Source organism: Anolis sagrei, chromosome 2, assembly GCF_037176765.1.
Source record: "Anolis sagrei isolate rAnoSag1 chromosome 2, rAnoSag1.mat, whole genome shotgun sequence".
Taxonomy (NCBI): domain Eukaryota; kingdom Metazoa; phylum Chordata; class Lepidosauria; order Squamata; family Dactyloidae; genus Anolis; species Anolis sagrei.
In genome coordinates this window covers 14,339,504-14,365,468 of record NC_090022.1, presented here as the reverse complement: position 1 = coordinate 14,365,468, position 25,965 = coordinate 14,339,504, and the positions used below count along the sequence as shown (strand labels likewise).

The 25,965-nt window shown below is 45.7% G+C and overlaps 2 protein-coding genes across 2 annotated transcripts in view; one reads left to right on the top strand and one right to left on the bottom strand.

Moving 5' to 3' along the window:
• The first annotated feature begins 705 nt into the window (after nucleotides 1-705).
• LOC132765931 (guanine nucleotide-binding protein G(s) subunit alpha-like) lies at nucleotides 706-5,081 on the top strand. Its single transcript, XM_060760234.2, has 2 exons — nucleotides 706-2,562; nucleotides 4,517-5,081. Exon 1 carries the CDS (start codon nucleotides 919-921, stop codon nucleotides 2,365-2,367), a length of 1,449 nt encoding a protein of 482 aa, XP_060616217.2. The 5' UTR covers nucleotides 706-918; the 3' UTR covers nucleotides 2,368-2,562; nucleotides 4,517-5,081.
• A 6,307-nt stretch (nucleotides 5,082-11,388) lies between these two features.
• The window catches only part of LOC132765882 (zinc finger protein 300-like), a 42,526-nt gene continuing 27,949 nt past the window's right edge, over nucleotides 11,389-25,965 (bottom strand). The window contains exons 8-11 of the mRNA XM_060760146.2: nucleotides 22,376-22,459; nucleotides 20,902-20,924; nucleotides 18,940-19,046; nucleotides 11,389-15,459 (exon numbers count right to left, since the gene is read on the bottom strand). Coding sequence (XP_060616129.2) covers nucleotides 14,051-15,459; nucleotides 18,940-19,046; nucleotides 20,902-20,924; nucleotides 22,376-22,459 — 1,623 coding nt within the window. The 3' untranslated portion in view covers nucleotides 11,389-14,050. The remainder of the gene's footprint in view (nucleotides 15,460-18,939; nucleotides 19,047-20,901; nucleotides 20,925-22,375; nucleotides 22,460-25,965) is intronic.

Sequence of the window (25,965 nt, the reverse complement as noted above, 5' to 3'; positions counted from 1 at the left end):
ATGAAGGGGGAAAAAGAGTCCTTGATGTGTGGCAAAAAGGTTCAAAAATCAGAAAGAGAGGCTGGCCGATTCCACTGAGCCAAGATATGGACCTCAGCATTACTGGGGCTGAAGCTTGTCCTTTGGTCCTTGGAGAACTACAATTCCCTCTAAGGTCTGGAACCAGGTGGCAGATCCACTCCCCGATGGCCTCATGGGATGACCACATCAAGTCCTTGGGTCCTGGGATTCCAGAAGGACGAGGAAGGAGCGACAATGGGAGCAGTGCAGCAGCAAAAGGCTCAGTTTGACAATCAGCTGTTTTCCTTTTAAAATATATTCTCAAAAATAAAAAGGTTATTCCTAGAGCGCAGGAGCTCGAAATGCAAAAAGGAAGATAACAGATAGTGTTAAAATTGAGCTAGGAAAAATATGGCACCAAAATGGAGACTTTCGTCAACTCGTGGATACGGGGACCTGAAGGGTTTCAGTAGCCACGGTTTAAAGAAACGCAGTTGCGGCCTCCCTGGGACGCCTGGAAGGCATCCCAGGTGGGCAGCCCGGAAAAAGGTGAATTCATGCATTTTAGGTTAGTAAATCAGGAAGAGGACACAAAGTATCATTCTGAAGAGGTGAAGGTTACAAATTAATTAGTCTTTATTTAGGATTATGTCACAATGTTTGGGCTACGGAAAGAAGTGAAAGGAGAGAGCACAAGGCTGCAAAGAGTCCCTAGTTGAGGCTGCTGCTGGGGCACATTTCATCAGTGTTGGTCCAACTGGGCATCCAGGAACTGCGAAACTCCCTGCAGCTGGTCAGATCAGCTGGAAAGCAGGGGTCTGGGCCGACCTCGGCATCACCTCCCTCTCTGCTCCTTCCTTTGGTCCCTTCTCTTTCGCCCCTCCTTGTCTCTGGGCAGTGAGTTAGTAAAAGGCCAAAATGAAGAGGAAGAGAAGGAGAGAGGCAGAGACACTCCCTCTCCCAGTCTCCCTCCCTCCCTCCTTGCTCTCTCCCTCTATTTCTGCCTCTGTCCCTCTTGCTCCAGCTTGGCTTCATGCAAGAAGGAGAGAGGCAGAGACACTCCCTTTCCCACTCTCCATCTCTCCCTCCTCTCTCTCTCTGTCTGTCTGCCTCTGTCCCTCTTGCTCCAGCTTGGCTTCCTGCTCCTTTCTCCCATTAGCTGCAGTCCTCTTTCCCTTTCATCCTCTCTATATCTCCATTGTGCCACACAAAATGGGCTGCTTTGGAAACAGAAAGACTGAGGAGGAGCGCAAGGAAGAGAAGGAGCGGAGAAAAACCCACAAGAAGGTCGAGAAGCAACTGAAGATGGATAAGGAAGTCTTTAAGGCCACGCACCATCTCCTCGTGATGGGCCTTGAGGAATCTGGCAAAAACACCGTGCTCAAACAAATGAAAATCTTGGAAGGGGATGGATTTAGTGCCGAGGAGAGGAAAATGAGAACCCAGGACATTAAAAACAATATTAGGGAAGCTATAGAGACAATAGTCAGAGCCATGGAGAGCCTAAAGCCTCCAGTGGAGCTGGCGAACCCAGAGAACCAGTTCCGCATTGACTATATTTTGAATGTATCCAGCCAGCCAGATTTCGACTTCCCACCTGAGTTCTACGAACATACGAAAGCACTTTGGCAGGACGAAGGCGTGAAAGCTTGCTTTGAGCGTTCGCACGAGTATCACTTGATTGGTTGTGCACAGTATTTTCTAGACAAGCTGGACATCATCAAGCAAGAGGAATATACGCCATCCGACCAGGATCTTCTCCGATGCAAATTTTGGACATTCGGGATTCCTGAAGCCAAGTTGCAAGTGGACAAAGTATATTTGCATCTTTATATTCAGAGATTTGTTGATGGTCGCCGAAAGTGGACTCAGTTTTTTGATAATTTGACAGCTGTTCTCTTCATGGTGGACAGCAGTAGCTACAACTTACGGACTTTGCATTGGAGTGACAAGGCTATCAAGCTTCAGGAGGAATTACAGTTTTTCCGAAAGATTTTGTGGAGCCCACGGTTGAAGATGCTTTTCAGTCCTGGGCTGCAGACCTTGCCGTTCATTGTTTTCCTGAACAAACAGGATTTGCTAGCAGAGAAAGTCTTGGCAGGGAAACATAAACTGGAAGACTACTTTCCACACTTTGCTCGCTATACCACACCCGAGGACGCAATGCCGGAGCCTGGTGAGGATCGTCAAGTTACGAGGGCCAAGTATTTTATCAGAGATGAATTTCTTAGAAGCTGTTTTCATGAGATGCACTGCTGCTATATTCACTTTACATGTGCAGTGGATGCAGAAAACGTTCAGAGGGTTTTCAATGATTGTGGGGATGTGATTCAACGGATACACTTTGGCCAATATAAGTCCTTGTGATGGAGGACAGTCCTGTGTTTTGTATTCCTTGTTAAGAAAAGAAAAAAGACAACCCTTGCCCACATAAAGTGGAAGAGAACAATGGTAACCTCCCTCTTATTTGCACTCCTGAACTTTTCCTCCTTCCTGGACAAAGAGCACCATTTCAAAGCTTCAAACCATTATAATGTCAAAGGCCATCTTTGCAAGGAGCAGGTGAGTTTACCTTAACATGGTCATTAACAAAAAAATGATTATTTTTAATAATCTATGATTATTCTATGATTATTATTAACAAATAATAATCATAGAATTATAGAATCCTAGAGTTGGAAGAGACCTCACAGGCCATCCAGTCCAACCTCCTTCCAAGATACAGGAAAATCGCATTCAAAGCAACTTAAACTCTGTTGATCAGGCTTGTCCCCATGTAAGCCACCCTGAGTCCCTTCAGGGAGATGGAGATGGGATACAAAAATATTATTATTATTATTATTATTATTATTATTATTATTATTATTATTATTAGAAACTCAACAAGATGAGTCCACAACAAACAAGATCACTCTGCTGGCTGTTGTATTGGATCACGTGTCGGACCCTTCCCAAGTGTTTAGGACTGTGGGATGCATCAACGAATAATGCGTGCAGATCCCAGTAAGGTGGCCACCTGCAGCTGGCAGGTGGTAATTTTGTCAGCGCCAATTGTGTTTAAGTGCAGGCCAAGGTCTTTAGGCACTGCACCACTTGTGTCAGAATCTTTGAAGTTCGATCTTTAAATTATTATTATTCTGACACAAAACCACAGTATGTCACAGCAAACGAGATCTATATGCTGGATTTCGTATCATAAAATCACAAGTCGAACATTTCCCAAGCATCTAGGATTGTGTGATGTATTTTCGAATGATGCACACAAATCCAAGTAAGGTAGCCTTTTGCAGTTGACAGATCGTGATTTTGTCAATGTTTATTGTTTCCAAATGCTGGCTGAGATCTTTTGGCATGGCACCCAGTGTGCCCATGACCACTGGGACCACCTGTATTGGTTTATGCTAGAACCTTTGCAATTCAATTTTGAGGTCCTGATAACGGCTGAGTTTTTCCTGTTGTTTTCCCTTAATACGACTGGTATGGCGACATCAATAACTTTTTTCTTTTCCACAATTGTGATGTCTGGCATATTGTGTTCCAAAACGTTGTATTCGAAAGTACCACAGTATATTTGCGTGTTCATTTTCCACTACCTTTGCAGGTTTATGATCCCACCAGTTCTTTACTGCTGGCAGGTGGTACTTGTGACATAAGGTGCAATGAATCTTTTGGGCCACAGAGTTGTGCCTCTGTAGTCTGTCTGTGTGATTTTCTTGCAGCAACTGAGGATAGGCTCAATGGTTTCATCAGCTTCCTTGCACAGTCTGCATTTTGGGTCATCAGCTGATTTTTCAATCCTGGCCATTATTATTATTATTATTATTATTATTATTATTATTATTATTAATGTTTTGGGATGTTTTCTGCATGACTAGAGGCTGCACTACAAGCATCACTTACTGCTTTTCAATGACGTGTCTTCAATCATTTTGATAACCAGAACTGATCTACTCAAGACGTGTTGCATTCTGTCAAATGACTAACTTCTTGCCTTTTGCCACTCTTTTCAGAAAAGGGGACCATTCCTTCTTTTTAGTAGGAACTAAGATACTAAGGAGGCCCTGGTGGCACAGTGGGTTAAACCACTGAGCTGCTGAACTTGCTGACCGAAAGGTCAGCAGTTCAAATCCAGGGAGTGGGGTGAGCTCCTGCTGTTAGCTTCAGCTTCTGCTAACCTAGCCGTTCGAAAACATGAAAATGCGAGTAGATCACTTCTGTGGGAAGGTAACAATGATCCATGCAGTCATGCTGGCCACATGACCTTGGAGGTGTCTACGGAAAATGCCAGCTCTTTGGCTTAGAAATGGAGATGCACACCACCCCTGAGAATCAGACACGGCTGAACGTAATGTCAAGGGGAAACCTTTGCCTTTACCTAAAATATAGTTCTCGCAATGTCCCATGGACAAGTTGAACCAGTTTTTGGATGGATGTTTTGGACTAAAAATCTAAGCTTATCCATGAGTGTATAGGCTACCCCACATTTTAATCAGGTTTCCCTTTCTCCCTATTGCAGGAGTATCGGGCAGAGAGAACCAAGAGGAAGAAGAAGTCAAGAGGTCTGCAGAGGCAGAACGAGTTAAGATGGGAGAGATGTCTGCAGTTCAGGATGACCAAAAAAGGCAAGAGACAGCTGAAGAAGAGCAGAGCAGTGAATCCATTCCCAGCAAAGGTGGAGACGCCTGTGAAATCTCAGCCCCGAAAGATCACAAGGTCAAGCACACAGGAGAAAAGCCCTTTACCTGCTTTGAGTGAGGAAAAAGCTTCAGCCACAGCAACATTCACACAAGGAAGAAGCCCTACAAGTGCCAGGACTGTGGGCAGAGCTTCAGCCAGAGCACACATTTGACTCCACACAGGGGAGAAGCCCTACTGCAACGCTCTCTACGTGGGGCTACCCTTAAAGACGGCCCGGAAGCTTCAGCTAGTCCAGCGCGCGGCAGCCATGTTGTTAACAGGAGCAGGACGCAGGGAGCATACAACGCCCTTGTTGTTCCAGCTCCACTGGCTGCCGATTTGCTACCGGGCCCAATTTAAGGTGCTGGTGTTATCCTACAAAGCCACTTTACAGAGAACGGTTCTGGCCCAAAATACCTTGCGGACCGCATCTCGGCCTATGAGCCCACGAGGACCTTGAGATCATCTGGGGAGGCCCTTCTCTCGATCCCGCCTGCCTCACAGGCACGTCTGGCGGGGACGAGAGAGAGGGCCTTCTCGGTGGTGGCCCCCCGGCTGTGGAACTCCCTCCCTGCTGACATCAGACAGGCGCCCTCCCTCATGGCCTTCCGTAAGGGCCTGAAGACATGGCTCTTCGAGCAGGCATTCAACTGAGTGCTATGTTACTGGAAATGACAACCGGAATGAATTACGACTACGAGATTGATTATGATTCCACGATATGACGGAGCGGATTATTTTAGTGTAATTTAGATGTTGTGTATTAGTAATGTTAGTTTGCTGTCCTGATTTCTCTGTAAAGTGTCTTTTATGTACTGTACACCACCACGAGTCACCCTAGGGCTGAGAGCGGCGGTTAATAAATGCAAGAAATAAATAAATAAATAAATACAAGTGCATGGAGTGCGGGAAATGCTTTAACCAGAGCTCACACCTGATGTTACATTGGAGGATCCACATGGGGGAGAGACTGTATTGGTGCTTCAGTCAGAGTCCGCACCTTATGTTGTATCAGAGGATTCACGGTGATGAGAAAAAATACAAGAAAGAGTTTTCTCAGGAGCGACCACCTGGCTGCTCACCTAAGGAGCCACACAGGAGAAGCCATTCCAGTGCTCATGAGCCATCAATGTGATGCTGCAGCTAAAAAAGCCAATGGCATTTTGGCCTGCATTAATAGTAGTATACTGTCTAGATCCAGGGAAGCCACGCTACCCCTCTTTTCTGCCTTGATTAGAACACACCTGGAATACTGCATCCAATTCTGAGCACTACAATTCAAGAGAGATATTGACAAGCTGGAAATTGTCCAGAGGAGGGCGACTAAAATGATAAAGGGTCTGGAGAACAAGCCCCATGAGGAGCGGCTTAAAGAGCTATGCATGTTTAGCCTACAGAAGAGAAGACTAAGAGGAAACATGATGAGGGTCATGTATAAATCTGTGAGGGGAATTCACAGAGAGAAGGGAGCAAGTTTTTTTTCCTGTTGCCCTGGAGACTAGGATGCGTAACAATGGTTTCAAACTATAGGAAAGGAGATTCCACCTGAATGTTAGGAAGAACTTTCTGATTGTGAGAGCTGTTCAGCAGTGGAACACTCTATCCCAAAGTGTGGTGAAGGCTTTGGAGGCTTTTGAACAGAGGATGGATGGCCATCTGTTGGGGGTGCTTCGGATGCAATTATGCTACTTCTTGGCAGAGGGTTGGAATTGATGACCCACGAGATCTCTTCCAACTCTATGATTCTATGAATGCAGAAAGAGTTTCAGCCGAAGCGTAATGCTGATCAAACATCAGAGAACGCACAAAGCCGAGGAAACTCCTTTGTGAGTGCAGATGCCCTGACCTTGGAAACATGAGGCATCTATACTATAGAATTGATGCCGTTTCACACCACTTGGATTGCCATGGCTCCATGCTATGGAACCATTGGAGTTGTAGTTTTCCAAGGTCTTTGTCCTTCTTTGCCAAATAGTGCAGGTGACTCGCCAGACTACAACTCACAGGATCCCATAGCATTGATTTCTATCTTTTCCACTGATGGGCAGCTTTATCAAAGTTATAAGGCAGTGTTTTTCATACCATGTGTTGCAATGTATTAGTGTGTCACGCAAACATAAGCCAAACCTATGTAAAATAAGCAATAAGTCAGATATTTTGGAAAAATATTAATGAGATATGTTATGTCTCCATACATTTTGTTATTGCAATTTATATATGTATCCGTATCTCTTATGCGGCGTTGGTTGGTTTAACCTCCAGTTTGCAAGTAAAACAATTACTGTGTCACAAATTGATCCATGTCTCAAAAGTGAGTCACTAACATGAAATGTTTGAAAACTCTGCTATAATCCTTTCCCAAAACGTGGCTCTGCATTTGGTGGAGTGGTCTTCCTTTGGACCTCCGACTAGATCGGTGGTTCTCAACCTTTTTTGACCAGGGCCCACTCTCCAACATTAGTATCAAAAGGGTTACGCATCGGTTTTTGGTCAACTTTAGATTTGGTTTGGGTGCTGATTCAGAAAATTGCATTGGATAGACCACATCAGCTCTAGTTTCTGACACAGTACATATGACAGAAACAGGGAAGGAGTGGCAGGCAGTGCAAAAAATAAAATAAATAAAATAAATAAATAAAGAGGAAGGAGGCTCACGAACCAGATTTTCATTATCGTGGCCCACTGGTGGCCTGCGGCCCACAGGTTAAGAGCCAATGGGCTAGAGCAAGAACTCACTTGTCTCCAAAACAGTTTTCAAGTTTTCCTTTGCTTGATCAAGCAGCTGAATTGTGCTTCTGTTTGATAAAATAGTTGTTGTGATGATGATGATGATTATTATTTGAAACACAAAAAGATTAGTACACATCAAACAAGATCACTCTGCTGTCTGTTGTATTGGATCACACGTCGGACACTTCCCAAGTGTCTAAGACTGTGTGATGTATCGGGGAATAATGCCTGCAGATCCCAGTATGGTGGCCTTTTGCAGCTGGCAGATGGTAATCTGTCAGCACTGATTGTGTTTAAGTGCAGGCCAAGGTCTTTAAGCGATGCACCCAGTGTGCCGATCTCCACTGGGACTATCTTGACTGGCTTATGTCAGAGTCTTTGCAGTTCGATCTTTAAATCCTCGTATCATGTCAGCTTTTCCAGTTGTTTCTCTTCAATCCTGCTGTCGCCTAGGATTGTTGTTGTTGTTGTTATTGTTATCTTTATTTGTACCCCATCCCACTAGCCTGTTTTAAAAGCAGGCTAATGGGATGCTGAGCATTTTATGTTTATCTCTAGCCTTCGGTTTTATTCTCTTTAATGGTGTAGGTGTGATGTTCCACCCTTTGGGGTAAGGGTCGTTATAAATAAACACTATTATTGTTGTCATTGTAGCTGGACCTTCTTTGAGTGGAGAGTCAAGAAACACAAATGCCACATGTTTCATTGTACTGGATTTCAGATGCATTTATTTATTTATTTATTTATTTATTTATTTATTTGCCTCCTATGTCCTTCCACATTTGTTGTTTTGACTCTGGCAGATTGGATTATGCGATGAAACACAATTTCTGGTCCTGGGTTGTAAATGTTATTTACTAATTGGTTGTATCATAAAAATATAGTTAATTAAAATTCAAAAACTTTATATTTGTGGGAGGAAAATCCCGCAACATATTTTGCTCTAGGTTTTCAACGAATATCTCTAGACTAAGAGGAAACATGATGAGGGTCATGTATAAATATGTGAGAGGAAGTCATAGGAAGGAGGGAGCAAGCTTGTTTCCTGCTGCCCTGGAGACTAAGACGTGGAACAATGGCTTCAAACTACAGGAAAGGAGATTCCACCTGAATGTTAGGAAGAACTTTCTGACTGTGAGAGCCGTTCAGCAGTGGAACCCTCTGCCCTGGGGTGTGGTGGAGGCTCCTTCTTTGGAGGTTTTGAACAGAGGCTGGATGGCCATCTGTTGGGGGTGCTTTGGATGCAATTATCCTGTTTCTTGGCAGGGGGTTGGACTGGATGGCACATGAGGTCTCTTCCAACTCTTTGATTCTATGATTCTAAGAGGTTGTTGTGGTTTTTCCGGGCTATATGGCCATGTTCTAGAGGCATTCTCTCCTGACGTTTCGCCTGCATCTATGACAAGCATCCTCAGAGGTAGTGAGGTCACTACCTCTGAGGATGCTTGCCATAGATGCAAGTGAAATGCCCGGAGAAATGCCTCTAGAACATTACCATATAGCCCGAAAAAACCACAACAACCCAGTGATTCCGGTCATGAAAGTCTTCGACAATATAATTCTTATAAGAGATTTATTCAACAACTCCATGATGAAATGGCAGGGACGGCATATACAGTGCAACCCCCTTATCAATGGATTCAATATCCACAGTTTCATTTATCCACTCTACAAAAATATCCTCCCAAAGAGGTATTTGTGGGTCTCTCCATGACCTCTGGTGCGGTTCTATAGTATGCTTCTAGCCCAAGTTCATTTTAAAATACAGGGTTCCTTATGACCCATGGTTTCAGGTATCCACAAAAGGGTCTTGGAATGTACCCCCTCCAGATACAGAGGTCAAAGATCAATCCAGCTATCCCAGGAAGCCAACCTGCATGGCGAGGAGGCAACCATGGAAGGCAAACTTCTGCTTTCCAAAATAGGATGAAACCCAATGAGATTGAAAGATACTCAAAAGCAAATCATTCTTTTAAAGCAGTGGTCTTCAACCCCTGGGTCCCCAAGTGTTTTGGCCTTCAACTCCCAGAAATCCTAACAGATGGTAAATTGGCTGGGATTTCTGAGAGTTGTAGGTCAAAACACCTGGGGACTCACAGGTTGAGAACCACTGTTTTAAAGAAAAGTCAAGACATACACAGAAAGAAATCAGCAGAAGATAGGTAAACATTGTTAGGGAAAACTACCCTACAATATAGCAGAGCACCCAAAAACAAACAGGATACAAAAGTTGAGCATTCAGCTCATTAGTGAGCAGAGCATGAAATGCCTTGTGATGTGGCTGTAAAGCAGTGTTCCTCGACCTGGGGGGTGGGTGGGTTGAGACCCCTGGATGGGGGGTCGTGAGAGGGTGTTAGAGAGGTCGCCAAAGACCATCAAAAAACACAGTATATTCTGCTGGTCATGTGGGTTCTGTGTGAGAAGTTTGGCCGAATTGCATCATTGGTGGGCTTCAGAAAGCTCTTTGATTTCAGGTGAACTATAAATTCCAGCAACTACAACTCCCAAATGTCAAGGTCTATTTTCCCAAAACTCCACCGGTGTTCACATTTGGGCATACTGAGTATTCGTGCCAAATTTGGTCGAGATACATCATTGTTTGAGTTCACAATGCTCTGTAGGATGTAGGTGAACTACAGCTCCCAAACTCAAGGTCAATGCCCACCAAACCCTTCCAGTATTTTCTGTTGGTCATGAGAGTTATATGTGCCTAAATATGCGAAAGCATCAGTGGAGTTGTAGACATGGTCGGTCGGTCACTCGGAGAACTGATCAGAGAAAGTATCTTCAAATGTGTTTCTGTGTGTTTACCACTGATTAACGTTTGTTGGTCTGAACATCTTCAAGGGACAGAAGTCAGCAGTGGAACTCTCTGCCTTGGAGTGTGGTGGAGGCTCCTTCTTTGGAAGCTTTTAAACAGAGGCTGGATGGCCATCTGTCAGGGGTGATTTGAATGCAACATTCCTGCTTCTTGGCAGGGGGTTGGACTGGATGGCCCATGAGGTCTCTTCCAACTCTTTGATTCTATGATTCTAAGTCATTTGGAAAAACTTTGCCAAACTTTATAGTCTGGAACAAAGGCTAACTGGGCCGAAAGATCCCCTCCCAGCGGTGTCAACAAGCTCCTAACCCAGTGGTTCTCAATCTGTGGGTCCCCAGATGTTTTCGTCCAGATCTGTAGCTTTCTGGCGAAATGATTACCTCACAAACAAAGTTGGAAGGCCTTAATTCAAAAGCATGCATTTGGGAACGCAACAAAATTCCAACTGACAGTTGATTTCCCTCACGCCTCCTCTCCTTCACGCTGACCCTCCCCTTCATTGCTCCCATTTCCATGGCAACCCTCACCCTTGTTTCAAATATACACAGGCCAGATCTAAGGCATGGCCTAATTTCCTAGATTCACACAAAACCAGGAAAGAAGGTCATGACAGTTTTGGCCTTCAACTCCCAGAAATCATAGAATCAAGGAGCTGGAAGAGACCTCATGGGCCATCCAGTCCAACCCCCTGCCAAGAAGCAGGAACATTGCATTCAAACCACCCCTGACAGATGGCCATCCAGCCTCTGTTTAGAAGCTTCCAAAGAAGGAGCCTCCACTACACTCCGGGGCAGAGAGTTCCACTGCTGAATGGCTCTCACAGTCAGGAAGTTCTTCCTCAGGTTCAGATGGAATCCTAACAGCTGGTAAATTGGTTTGGATTTCTGGGAGTTGTAGGACAAAACACCTGGGGACCCACAGGTTGAGAACCACTGCCCTAACCTTACTCATCTTTTCCTCTTAGCAGGCAAAGGAGGAAAACTCATACTTGTAGTAGACCCAATTGAGGATCTCCACTACTCTTTGTAGATATCCCTTTCCTCTAACAACCTCTTTTCCAGGTAGAAAATGGGCATTTTAGGACTTTTCTAAGCTTCACGGAAGTCGAAGGAGAAAATAGTGGCTTGTGGCTAAGGAAAATCCTCACTCTTTCACAGCTATTTCCACTTTCCAAAAAATTTAATGAATACAATTTAAATAAATGAATACAGGATATATAGGAACAGTACATCTGTGCAAGAAATATGGGGAATAAAATAAGGCAACGAAGGAAACTGGCAACCAACACAGATGGGGAGGGGTGCTGTACCACTTTTTGCTTTGCCTGGGGTGCATCTACACAGGGCATGAGCGAACTTAAGACTTCAACTCCCAGAATTCCTAACAGCCTCAGGTCCCTTCCTTTTCCCCCTCAGCCGCTTAAGCGGCTGAGGGGGAAAAGGAAGGGGCCTGAGGCTGGTAGGAATTGTGTGAGTTGGGCCTGGAGGGTCCAAGTTTGCCCATGTCTGATCTACACTGTCAAATTCCACACTGGGCATTCACCACTGGAGAAATTATACTGTTTAGCTGGTATTGCATCACCTGACATCTGTCGGAAAGTAGCAGCCAGCAATGAAAGGACCAAGGCAGTGACATCTCCGACTCATCCTCTGTCCAGATACCAGCCAGCATGCCAATGCCTTAAATCAAGAAATAGTTTTCTATCATCTACAGAGACACTCGCTGGAACTCCTCAGCAAGCGAGAGTCCAAAAGTGGCAGGCTCAAACCCAGAACCTCAATCAATGGCTGATACCAAATGAAAGACTCCCTCCTGGGCACACAGAAGACTGGGCAACTTGGAAGGCGCTGAACAGACTGCGCTCTGGCACCACGAGATGCAGAGCCAATCTTAAGAAATGGAGCTACAAAGTGGAATCCTCGACATGTGAATATGGAGAAGAGCAAACCACTGACCAACTGCTGCAATGCAACCTGAGCCTTGCCACATGCACAATGGAGGACCTTCTTGCGGCAACACCAGAGGCACTCCAAGTGGCCAGATACTGGTCAAAGGACATTTAATCAACTACCAAGCTTGCAACTCTGTTTTGTCTGTTTGTTAAAAAATTGTTAAAAATGTAATACAATTGTCTGGTTGCTACCGACACGATAAATAAACCTCAGCAAGCAAGAATCCAAAAGTGGCAGGCTAAGACCCGGAATGTTCTGTTGTTATTGCTTTATGTTTTTCATTTTGCTTTGAGTGTTTTGTTATGCTGTTGTTGGCTTGAGGCCTTGGCCTTTGTAAGCCGCATCGAGTTCTTTGGGAGATGCTAGCGGGGTACAAATAAAGTTTAATAATAATAATAATAACCTCTGGAGATGTCTTGCTCTTGGCCCTGCCTGTCTGAAACATGCTTGGCGGGGATAAGGGACAGGGCCTTCTCGGTGGTGGCCTGTGGAATTCACTCTGCAGGGAAATCAGGTCATCGTCATCCCTCTTCACCTTTAGAAAGAAGGTAAAAATGTGGATGTGGGACCAGGCCTTCGGGTAATTTGGCGGAAATGACAATGTTGACAATGGCTTGGAAATGGATTATGGATAAGTTAAATGGAGTACTCAATCACAGAATTTGGCTAGATAATGGCCACCAGACTGGTAATAGTTTAGTAGATTGTAAGTATATTGTTTTAATGTTTTTAACTATTACAATTATTGGTGGTTGGTATTTTATTATGCGGCATTGAATTGCTGCCGACTGGAAGCCGCCCTGAGTCCGCCCCCCAGAGGGTGCTCGAAATAAATAAATAATAAATAAAATATCAGGCCATGGCTGATACTGACTGAGAGACTCCCTTATGGGTACACAGAAAGCTGGGCGACCTAGAAGGCACTGAATCACTGAATCCAATACCATGAGATGCATCAAGAAATAGTTTTCTAAGATCTACAGAGACTCTCGCTGGAACACCTCAGCAAGCGAGAGTCCAAAAGTGGCAGGCTCAAACCCAGAACCTCAACCAATGGCTGATACCAAATAAGAGACTTCCTCCTGGGCACACAGAAAACTGTGCGACTTGGAAGGCGCTGAACAGACTGCGCTCTGGCACCACGAGATGCAGAGCCAACCTTCAGAAATGGGGCCACCAAGCTGAGTCCGCGTCATGCGAGTGTGGAGAAGAGCAAACCACAGACCACTTATTACAATGCAGCTTGAGCCCTGGAACATGCACAATGGAGGACCTTCTTAGAGCAACACCACAGGCACTACTGGTCTAAAGACATTTAGTATAATGTCAAGTACATGATACATGATAAATACATGATAGCTGTACTCTGGTTCGCTTCTGATACGATGAATAAATAAAATATGGTCAAATTAATGCTGCTTGACACCACTTTAACTGCCATGGTTCAATGATATGGAATTATGGGAGTTGTACTTTTACAAGCTTCTCTGGTAACAAGTGCTTCAAATCTCAGGATTGCAGTTACACCCAGAACCATTGCAGTTAAGGTAGAGGTAAACTGTATTAATTCGACATTGTAGATCAAGCATGGGCAATTTTTGGCCCTCCAGGTGTTTTGGACTCCAACTCCCACAATTCCTAACAGCCTACCGGCTGTTAGGAATTGTGGGAGTTGAAGTCCAAAACACCTGGAGGGCCAAAAATTGCTCAGGCCTGGTGTAGATGCACCTTTAGTCAGAAACTCTTTGGAAGAGGTCTTTAAGCCCAATTTAGCCTCCTTTTATTTATGAAAACAACCATGTCGTAGTCCTTTTATACACCAATTTTTCATGTCATGATGTGGGGACTGCTGAAGGAAAGAAGAGGTCATTCACATCTTCACATGAGCGCTTTCTTCTGTGGCTGCTCCTTCCTCTGCTCTTGGTGGGCAGGCCTCTTCGGAGACCCGGGAGAGGTCCGACATCAAGATCAGATTGACACATTCAGGGCACTTCTCTGGATGCTCTGCACTGGAGGAGAAGATCTTCCCGCAGTCGGCACATATAAAGGAGTTCAGGCCCAGGTGGCTGCGCTGGTGCCGGATGAGGGCCGCCTTGGCCTTGAAGCAGCTCCCGCATTCGGGGCAGAGGTAGGGCTTCTCGGTGGTGTGGGTGCGCTCGTGGGCGATGAGCTGGGAGCTCTCCCGGAAACACTTCCCGCAGCCCAGGCACATATAGGGCCTCTCGCCCGTGTGGGACCGCTCGTGGGCTACCAAGCTGGAGCGCTGGATGAAGCCCTTGCCACACTGGAGGCAGATGTAGGGCTTCTCGCCCGTGTGGGTCCGCTCGTGCTTGCTGAGGCTCGACCGGACGCTGAAGCTCTTCTCGCAGTAGAGGCACTGGTAGGGCTTCTCGCCCGTGTGGGTCCGCTCATGGGCGATGAGCTCCGAGCTCCAGTTGAAGCCCTTACCGCACTCTATGCACTTGTGAGGCTTCTCGCCCGTGTGGGTCCGGATGTGGGCCATGAGGTGGGAGTTCTGGCTGAAGCTCTTCCCACACTCGGAGCAGGTGTAGGGCTTCTCCCCTGTGTGGATGCTCTGGTGGCGGATGAGGTCGGCGCTCAGGCTGAAGCCCTTGCCGCACTCCAGGCACTTGTAGGGTTTCTCTCCCCGGTGGCTCTTCTCGTGGAGGACTAAGGTGGCCTTCTGGCTGAAGCTCTTGCCACACTCCAGGCAAGTGTAGGGCTTCTCCCCCGTGTGGCTCCGCTCATGGATGATGAGGCTTGAGCGCTGGTTGTAGCTCTTCTCGCACAGCAGGCACTTGTAGGGCTTCTCCCCCGTGTGGGTCCGCTCGTGGAGCTGGAGGTGGGAGCTCTGGCTGAAGCGCTTGTCGCAGTGGGAGCACTTGAAGGGCTTCTCCCCCGTGTGGGTCCGCCCGTGCGTGTTCAGGGTCGACCGCTTCCCGAAGCTCTTGCCGCACTCGTTGCATTTGTACGGCTTCTCCACCACTGGCGGCGGGACTCCCAATAGTGACGGACTCATCCCGAATGCCTTCGAGAGATCCGGACCCTTCCCCTGGAGGAAGCTCTGCTGGACCGCAAATTCACTGAAGTCGAAGAAGCCTCCACCAAATGGAATGGAGATCGAACCTCGGCTCTCCAGTGAGCCGCCCACAGATGCCCCGGCTTGGCCTTCATCGGGGCAGAAGTTGACTTCGTCTCCACCCCACATCATCCTGTTCAGCTGCAGTCGCTCCGAACCTGCCAGCAAAGACGAGCCCTCGTTCTGGCCTAGCCAGCCAGCTGCAAAAGTCAAAAATAATTTTAAAAAATCAAAATCACGGCTGGTGACAGTCAAGAGTCAAACTAGGCAAGGTGTGGACATCACTCAGATCAACTGGGGGGGGGGGGGTGTCAAATGGACCTCCAAGACATGCCTAATGGAGAGTGACCATTTATCCCATTTCTGTTTGCTCCGTCTATAGTGTTGCCCCTATGATGCACTTTCCCCCGTCCTAAACTGAAAGCCTACCCCAGTGTTTATCCTTTTTGGGCATCCCTTAATTACATATTTCTATTGCTATTTCATCCATTCATTTTACCTTGTCCATTTGGCCTGCACATTCTATTTGATTTTATATTGTGTTAATTTGCTTTGCTTATTTTATTTTGCTACTGTACGTATTTTATTCTGATGTAATTTTTTGTTGTCTGCATTCTTTATTTTATTTTGCTGCATTGTATCTTTGGGCTTGGCCTCATGTTAGCCTCCCTGGGTCCCTTTGGGGAGATGGTGGCGGGATATAAATAAAGATTATTATTATTATTATTATTATTATTATTACTACTACTACTACTACTACTACTAGCACGCATTGCTGTGGCCCACATGGGGGTTCTGTGTGGGAGGTTTGGCCCAATTCTATCGTTGGTGGGGTTCAGAATGCTCTGTGATTGTAGGTGAACTATAAATCCCAGCAACTACAGCTCCCAAATGTCAAGATTCTGGCTTGTTGTAGGTTTTCCAGATTATATATGGCCATGTTCTCTTTTTTCCCCAAAACTCCACCAGTGTTCACATTTGGGCATATTGAGTATTTGTGTAGAGTTTGGTCCAGATCCATCATTGTTTGAGTCCACAATTCTCTCTGGATGTAAGTGAACTATAACTCCAAAACCAAAGGACACTGCCCACCAAACCCTTCCCATATTTTCTGTTGGTCATGGGAGAACTGTGTGCCAAGTTGGGTTCAATTCCATCGTTGGTGGGGTTCAGAATGCTCTTTGATTGTAGGTGAACTATAAATCCCAGCAACTACAACTCCCAAATAACAAAATCATTTTTTTGAGTAAAGGACATACATTGGGTTGTTAGGTGTCTTGTGTCCAAATTTGGTGTCAAATCATCCAGTGGTTTTTGAGTTCTGTTAATCCCACAAACGAACGTTGCATTTTTATTTATATAGATTATTATTATTACAACTACAACTAATTTTTCTTTATTATCTTTCTTTCCTTATGACTTGAGACAGGGCACAACACAGATAAAATACATACTGTATATACCCAAGTATAAGCAAAGTTTTTCAGCCCCTTTTTAAGGCTGAAAAAGCCTCCTTCGGCTTATACTCAACTCAACAACTTATTCAGAGTTTATTCTAAAGTGGAGAGGGAGGGCAAACCTCCTCTGCGACAGGATGTGCCTTCCTTGAGGCAACCCGGGAGGGAACTCTGCTTAGTGCAGCCACCCAAACCTACAGCCCAGCCCTTATGCTCTTTTAGAAAATATCTGCCAATAAATGCCTAGGGCAGAAACTTCCCAAATTGTAGGGTGTCTCCCTGGAGCAAAGGCATAGCAATGGGAACCCTACTACCTGGAAAAGAGGAGGGAGCAAGGAAGAAAAGGCCTAATTTCCCATTAGGAACCTGCCTCCTACCTCACGTTGAAGCAAAGAGTACAGCAGGGGATGGAACAGCCTTAAAGAGCCTGCAGCTCCACCCCTGTCCATTGTCCCCATCAATTGACAGGGTGGGGACATTTGACAAGGACCCACCCAGTTATGGGTGGGCCAACTTGGCTGCTTTCACTGTATCAGTAGCTCTTCTTGCATCTCCCCTTATGAACCCTCCAGGACTTTAAGATCGTCTGGGGAGGCCCTGCTCTTGGTCTCACCTTCGTCACACGGGGATGAGAGACACGGGCTTCTCAATGTTGGCCCCTCGGCTATGGAACGCCCTCCCTAAGGATATTAGATCGGGCCCCTCCCTGCTAATGTTTCAAAAGAGAGTCAAGACTTGGCTCTTTGAGCAGGCATTCCCAAACACAATGTAACAGACATAGGAAAATGGAATGGTCGGATTATGTGATTGGACAATGTTCTTAATAGGAGACTCTAATGCAGTGTTTCTCAACCTGGGGGTCGGGACCCCTGGGGGGGGTCGCGAAGGGGTGTCAGAGGGGTCTCCAAAGACCATCAGAAAACACAGTATTTTCTGTTGGTCATGGGGATTCTGTGTGGGAAGTTTGGCCCAATTCATTGTTGGGGTTTAGAATACTCCTTGATTGTAGGTGAACTATAAATCCCAGCAAGTACAACTCCCAAATGTCAAAGTCTATTTTCTCCAAACCCCATCAGTGTACACATTTGGGCATATTGAGTATCCATGCCAAGTTTGGTCCAGATCCATCATTGTTTGAGTCCACTGTGCTCTCTGGATGTAGGCGAACTACAACTCACAAACTCAAGGTCAATGCCCACCAAACCCTTCCAGTATTTTCTGTTGGTCATGGGAGTTCTGTGTGCCCAACAGAAAATACTGGAAGGGTTTGGTGGGCATTGACCTTGAGTTTGTGAGTTGTAGTTTGCCTACATCCAGAGAGCATGGGAGTTCTGTGTGCCAACTTTGGTTCAATTCCATTGTTGGTGGGGTTCAGAATGCTCTTTCTTTGCAGATTAACTGTAAATCCCAGCAACTACAACTCCCAAATGACAAAATCAATCCCCCCGCCAACCCCACCAGTATTCAAATTTGGGCATACCGGGTATTTGTGCCAGATTTGCTCCAGTGGATGAAAATACATCCTGCAAATCGTTATTTACATGGCGATTCATAATGTTAGGGTTATGGTTAGGGTCATCACAACATGAGGAACTATATTAAGGGGCCGTGGCATTAGGAAGGTTGAGAACCACTGCTCTAATATTTATGTTTTTACTGATATTGTTATGGTTTTATTATTTGATGGTTTTATTGTATTGATATTGTTTTTTATGGTCTTGGTACCAACTGTAAACTGCCCTGAGTCGCCTGCGGGCTGAGAGGGATGGTATAGAAATATAGTAAATAAATAAATATTGGCTATTGCTGCCAATAATGACAGTGTGAATAAATTGCTTGCAGTTCTGGAAGGATTCATTCAATTTTTGCTTCTCATAGACTTAGCATGGGGATTTGGTTAACTAGTTAAAATTCATGAATAAACCAGTGTTTTTTAACCTGAAAAATTGGGGGTGGGGGTTGAACCCTAACTCCCCCCCGCCCCTTTGACTACAACCCTAAGTTCAGGTGCAAGTCAAGTGTTTGAGTCTCCTCCTCTGGAAGTTTTTAAGCAGAGACTGAATGGCCATTTGTCAGGGGTGCTTTGATTGATTCTGCATGGAAGAAAGGGGTTGGACTGGATGGCCCTTGGGGTCTCTTCCAACTGTAACACGGTTAACACGGTTTAGCATAATGTGCGAATATAACAGCTCTATCCACCCCATCTGGCGGAAAGGGAATCACCTTTGAGTCTCAGCATCATCTCCTGGAAAGCATTGCTGTTCTGGCAAAAATCTCCATAGCGTTGCCTTATTTCCTCTAATCTCTGAGATGGAGATTCTTCCTCTTCCCTGGGGAGGGAAACGAAGAAAGAAAGAAGTGAGGCCACATTTGGGTCGGTCTTTTAAGGTTCAGACTAAAACACTGGGAAGATTCACTGACTAAGGGTGCATCTACAATGCAATTCAATATAATTTTATGCTCTGGCTCAATTGGATGAAATCATGGGAGTTGTCGTTTAGTCGGGCAGCAGTCGTATTTGGAAGAGAAAGCTATCTAGGGAACTCCATGGGCCAAACTGGGGTGACCATAGGCCTGATCCCTCCTTCTGATGGAGCAGCTCCTTGGATCATATTCCTAGGAAGATGCTAAAACAAACAAATGGTTGCCTGTGGCATTGCTGCTTCATTGTCCACCTTCTTTCCCCTTACAAGTGAAGCTGGAGGGAAATGTATTGTCGAAGGCTTTCATGGCCGAAATTACTGGGTTGTTGTAGGTTTTTTCGGGCTATATGGCCATGTTCTAGAGGCATTCTCCCCTGATGTTTCGCCTGCATCTATGGCAAGCATCCTCAGAGGTAGTGAGGTCTGTTGGAACTAGGAAAATGGGTTTATATATCTGTGGAAAGACCAGGGTGGGACAAAGAACTCTTGTCTGCTGGAGCTAGGTGTGAATGTTTCAACTACAACTACAAGAGAGGAGATTCCATCTGAACATGAGGAAGAACTTCCTGACTGTGAGAGCCGTTCAGCAATGGAACTCGCTGTCCCGGAGTGTGATGGAGGCTCCTTCTTTGGAAGCTTTTAAACAGAGGCTGGATGGCCATCTGTCAGGGGTGATTTGAGTGCAATATCCCTGCTTCTTGGCAGGGGGTTGGACTGGATGGCCCATGAGGTCTCTTCCAACTTTTTGATTCTATGATTCTAACTGACCACCTTGATTAGCATTTGATGGCCTGGCAGTGCCTGGGGCAATCTTTTGTTGAGAGGTGATTAGATGTCCCTGATTGTTTTCCCTCTGCTATTTTACTGTTTAAATTTTAAGAGTATTTTTAAATACTAGTAGCCAGATTTTGTTCATTTTCATGGTTTCCTCCTTTCTGTTGAAATTGTCCATATGTTTGTGGATTTCAGTGGCTTCTCTGTGTAGCCTGACATGGTGGTTGTTAGAGTGGTCCAGCATTTCTGTGTTGGGTGTGCCCAGAGAAGTCAGCCATAGCAGAGCACCTGATGAACCAACCTGGACACAGCATATTATTTGAGAACACAGAAATGCTGGACCACACAAACAACCACCATGTCAGACTACACAGAGAAGCCACTGAAATCCACAAGCAGGTGGACAATTGCAACAGAAAGGAGGAAATCATGAAAATGAACAAAATCTGGCTATCAGTATTAAAAAAACAAGGGGGTAAGTTGAAACATTCACACCTAGCTCCAGCAGACAAGAGTTCTTGTGTTGTTGTTGTGTTGTTGTTGTATATTTTATGGTCTATGTTTTTTTAATTGCTTGTATTGTTGTTATTATTGCTTGTATTGTTGTGTTTCAGGCTCGGCCTCATGTAAGCCGCACCGAGTCCCTTGGGGAGACTCGGTGCAAATAAAGTGTTATTATTATTATTATTATTACTTGTCCCACCCTGGTCTTTCCACAGATATATAAACCCATTTTCCTAGTTCCAACAGACCTCACTACCTCTGAGGATGCTTGCCATAGATGCAGGCGAAACGTCAGGAGAGAATGCCTCTAGAACATGGCTATATAGCCCGAAAAAACTTACAACAACCCTGGAGGGAAATGTTTTAAGAAAAAACACCTACCACTACTCTAGGGGAGTGAAGGAAGAAAAACCTCATGATGCTGAAGGAAGATCAACTGCACAGATATGCAATAAAGGGTCCATGGAACCAGGCTACGTCTTACCTGCTCTCAATGCTTCCAGCTTCCTATAGGAAAGAGAAGGGAGGGAAGGACATAAAATGTGAGGTGCACAGGAGAAAAATCTTGTTGGTTCTTTTTAGAAAACTAAAGTCTAATAAAACCAGAAGGCAAAGCAGCATGGGAAGGAACAGGTAGAAAGTATAATATTGCCTAGAATTTCACAGAATTGGATCAACGGGATTCATTGCCACAAGATGTTTCAATACATCAGTGTTTCTTTACCTGGGGGTTGGGAGCACTGGCAGGATGGCCAGGGGGTTTCAGAGGGGTCACCAAAGACCATCAGAAAACATGTATTTCTGATGGTCTTAGGAATCCCTTTGGCAGAGAAGGCTGAAGATCTCTCCGCCTGCCCTTCTCTTCCTTCTACCAAAAGCCCTTCTCCACTGTGATTGACTGGCTTCTCAACAAAGGGAAGGCCTGTTTCAGGGATCACAAGCAGCGGGGAGAGTAGGTGTGCTCGGCGCATGGCAGCGTGGTGTACATGTGTGAGCGAGGGAGAGCATGTGAGGCTGGAGGGAGGCTCCCGCCAGCAATTCCCTTCAAGGCAGGGGGTTCTGTGTGGGAAGTATGGCCCAATTCTATCATCGGTAGCATTCAGAATGCTCTTTATATTGTAGGTGAACTATAAATCCCAGCCACACTCCCAAATGTCAAGGTTTATTTTCCACCAGGGTTCACATTGTGGCGCAGCTGTCTGAGTGTCAGCTGCATTAAGATCACTCTGACCAAAAGGTCATGAGTTCGAAGCCAGCCCAGATTGGAGTGGGTTTCCAACCAATTGTGTGTAGCCTGTTGTCGACCTTTGCAACTCAAAAGACAGTTGCATCTGTCAAGTAGGAAAATTAGGTACCACCTTAAAGTGTGTGGAGGCTAAATTAACTGATTTATGAGGCCATAAAGAAGACTCCAGCAAAGCATTCCAGCGGGGAAGCATGCGGGGAATGCGGAAGTGCTTCATCAGCGTCGCAGATGGGCGATAAAAGCGACAGCTCCCCGGGCGGCCAGAAAAAGTTAAATGGCCTCTGTCTATGTCTGTATATGTTTGTATGTCAAAATTGGCATTGAATGTTTGCCATATATGTGTACACTGTGATCCGCCCTGAGTCCGGATGAGAAGGGCGGAATATAAAAGCTGTTAATTAAATAAATAGTAAATAATATCGAGTATTCTTGCCAAGTTTGGTCCAGATCCAACATTGTTTGAGTCCACAGTGCTCTCTGGGTGTAAGTGAACTACAACTCCAAAACTCAAGGTCAATGCTCACCAAACATTTACATTTACATTTACATTGACTCTTTAAAAATATTAAGCAATAGATATAAAATGAGACAGGTATACATCTTTTCAAGTATTGGACATGATGCATGGACTGATGTGAAATTGCCACATCACTGCTGCTTGGCTATTTTGAGTTGGCAGGAGGTCCAGACCAAACGCAGCTTGGAAACATACCACGATCTCCTCTCCACTGTTTTCTCCCTCCTCTTCGTCTGCCATCCTTCCCTGGTCTCCTGTCACTTCTGTATCAATTGACGCCTTCAAGGGAAAATAAATGTTTACTTCTCACTCTTCCCTTCATTTTATTTTAAAAAACCTATATACAGGCAGTCCCCAAGATATGGACAAGATGTAGGTTTGTTCTCAAGTTGAATTTGTATGTAAATCGGAACACATACATTTTTAAGTGTAATTTTAGCCATATATCTATACCTATAGGTAAAAGGTTAAGGTTGCCCCCTGACATTAAGACCAATCGTGTCCGTCTCTGTGGTGTGGTGCTCATCTCCATTTCTAAGCCAAAGAGCCGGCATTGTCCATAGACACCTCCAAGGTCATGTGGCTGGCATGACTGCATGGAGCGCCATTATCTTCCCGCCGGAGCAGTACCTATTAATCTACTCACATTTGCATGTTTTTGAACTGCTAGGTTGGCAGAAGCTGGGGCTGACAGAGGAAGCTCATCCCGCTCCCCGGATTCGAACCTGCGACCTTTTGGTCAACAAGCTCAACAGCTCAGAGGTTTAACCCACTGCGCCACCAGGGGCTCCCATCTATATTTATATTTATATTTGTATTTGTATCCATATCCGTGTCTGTCTGTCTGTCTATCTATCTATCTATCTATCTATCTATCTATCTATCTATCTATCTATCCACACACACACAAACCATGGAATTTCCTTTGCTGTCTGTGCCCGTTTGAAAGATTTCACCTCCCTTTTTGTTCTTGTGATAATTGTATTTTGAAAAACGTGGTTTGTTGTGGAAACAAGGATTGGAGACAAAGCTTCAGTGGGGACCCTTTCCCCCATGATAATAACTCTTTGAAGAGTGAATTTCCCTTCCGAGGGGTGGATTTCTCACTCTGTTGTCTCGCCTCCATTCATAACTATGAGTTATTTGTAAGTCAAATGTTTGTAACTCAAGGAAGGTCTGTCAAAGTTAAAGTATGTATGTATGTCAGTACCCCAAAGGTTAATCACCATAGAATCATAGAATCAAAGAGTTGGAAGAGACCTCATGGGCCATCCAGTCCAACCCCCTGCCAAGAAGCAGGAATATTGCACTATCGCCCCTGACAGATGGCCATCCAGCCTCTGTTTAAAAGCTTCCAAAGAAGGAGCCTCCACCACACTCCGGGGCAGAGAGTTCCACTGCTGAACAGCTCTCACAGTCAGGAATTAAATCTTGTCAACCAAAAGGTTGATACTTTGAAGCTCAAATCAAGGTGAGCTCCTGGCCTTTAGCCCAGCTTCTGCCTACCTAACAGTTTCAAAAACAGCAATGTGAGTAGATAAATAAGTACCACTTAGCGAGGATGAATTTAAAGCGCCCGTAAGAGATGGTACCCAACTCCAAAACTTCAGATGACCTCTCCCAGCGCTTTCATGTAGATGTTAAAAAGTATGGAGGACAGAATGGAACCTTGCGGGACCCCACAGGTCAAAGGCCAGGGGACTGAGCAGGCCTCTCCCAGCTTCACCATCTGGGAGCGACCCTCCAGGAAGGACCGGAGCCACGACAGAGCCATGCCCCCAAGACCCATCTCGGAGAGTTGTCCCAGAAGTATACCAAAGCCACTGAGATGTCCAAGAGAACCAACAAGGTCACACTCCGCCTATCCAGTTCCCTATGGAAGTCATCACCAAGGGGACCAACATGACCAGGCCTAGAGCCAGACTATGACTGGTCTATCAATGTCATCTAGAAATCCCTGGAGCTGAGAGGCGACCAACCGCTCCAGCACCTTGGCCAAAAAAGGGAGGTTGGAGATTGGCCTGTAATTGCTCAAGACTGTGGAGTCAAGGAAGGCCTTTTTCCAGAGTTATGTCTAACCACATAATGAGGATCAACTATCCTCTGGTTCATTCAGCCACCAACTGATCCTTTTAAAACTGACATTCCTTTTTGCAGAGGCAGTTGGCTCCTCCCCTAGCACAAGCCTCCCATCAACTGACATTAACAAACACATCTAAAACTTACATTTTATTATTATTATTATTATTATTATTATTATTATTAAACTTTATTTGTACCCCGCTAGCATCTCCCAAAGGATTCGATGCGGCTTACACAGGCCGAGGCCTCAACAACACAACATAACAATACAATCAAGCAAATCAAACAGTTAAAAACAAAATAAAGCAAAGTAAACAACAGGCACAATACACTAAAACACAATAAAACTGGGCCGGGCCAAAAGGTGGGTACAAGAATTAAAAGTGCTGATGTGACAGGAGGTGTATAAAGGGCTTCCAGGGCAAGTGCGATGTGCGGTGTGCAACAATCATTGGTTCTGGTAAAGTGCTTATGGGACTTGGTAGTGGGGATTTCCTAATCTGGGAAGGCGCATCGGAAAAGCCAGGTTTTTAAGTTCTTTCTGAACACAGCCAATGAAGGGGCCTGTCTAAGGTCTTTGGGGAGGGTGTTCCAGAGCTGGGGGGCCACCACGGAAAAGGCCCTGTCCCGCGTCCCCACCAAGCGTGCTTGCGACGCCAGTGGGATCACGAGCAGGGCCTCTCCAGATGACCGAAGTGAACGCGTGGGTTCGTAGATGGAAATGCGGTCACGCAGGTAGGGTGGTCCCAAACCGTTCAGGGCTTTGTAGGTAAGCACCTGCACCTTAAATTGGGCTCGGAATATAAACGGCAGCCAGTGGAGTTCCTTAAACAGGAGGGTTGACCTCTCTCTGTAAGGGGCCCCAGTTATCATCCTGGCTGCTGATCGTTGGACCAGTTGGAGCTTCCGAGCCGTCTTCAAGGGCAGCCCGACGTAGAGCGCATTGCAGTAATCCAATCTGGAGGTGACCAAGGCATGGACCACTCCGGCCAGATCCGCCTTTGCGAGGTACGATCGTAGTTGGCGCACAAGTCTCAGTTGTGCAAAAGCCCTCCCAGATACCGCCGATGCCATATTAAGTACACATTTGATCAAGGAGGTCACTGCTTATCTCAAGGGCCGCAGTGGTGTTATGGGTTAAATCCTTGTGCTATTGAACTGCTGACCTGAAGGTTGGCAGTTCGAATCTGTGGGACAGGGTGAGCTCCCATTGTTAGGCTTAGCTCCTGCCAACCTAGCAGCTTGAAAACATGGAAATGTGAATAGATAAATAGGGACTGCTTTGGTGGGAAAGGCATAAGATGCTCCAAGCAAAGTTTGCCAGTCACACAACCAGAAGGTGACAACACACGCTCCTTGGCTTGGAAATGGAGAACAGCACCTCCCCCTGAGCCAGAGGTGAGCACTGCCTCCAAAGTCGGAAATGAAAGGAGAAGCCTTTGCCTTTGTTTGTGCTTGTGTGTTTCATTGTATTGTAGCAGGAGTCCCTGGTGGCGCAGTGGGTTAAACCCTTGTGCTGGCAGGACTGAAGACTGACAGGTTGCAGGTTCGAGCTCCCTCTATCAGCCGAATCCGGGGAGAGTGCAGATGAGCTCCCTCTGACAGCTCCAGCTTCTCATGCGAGGACATGAAAGAAGCCTCCCGCAAGGGTGATAAAACATAAAAAAAATTCCAACCGTCCCCTGGGCAACATCCTTGCAGAC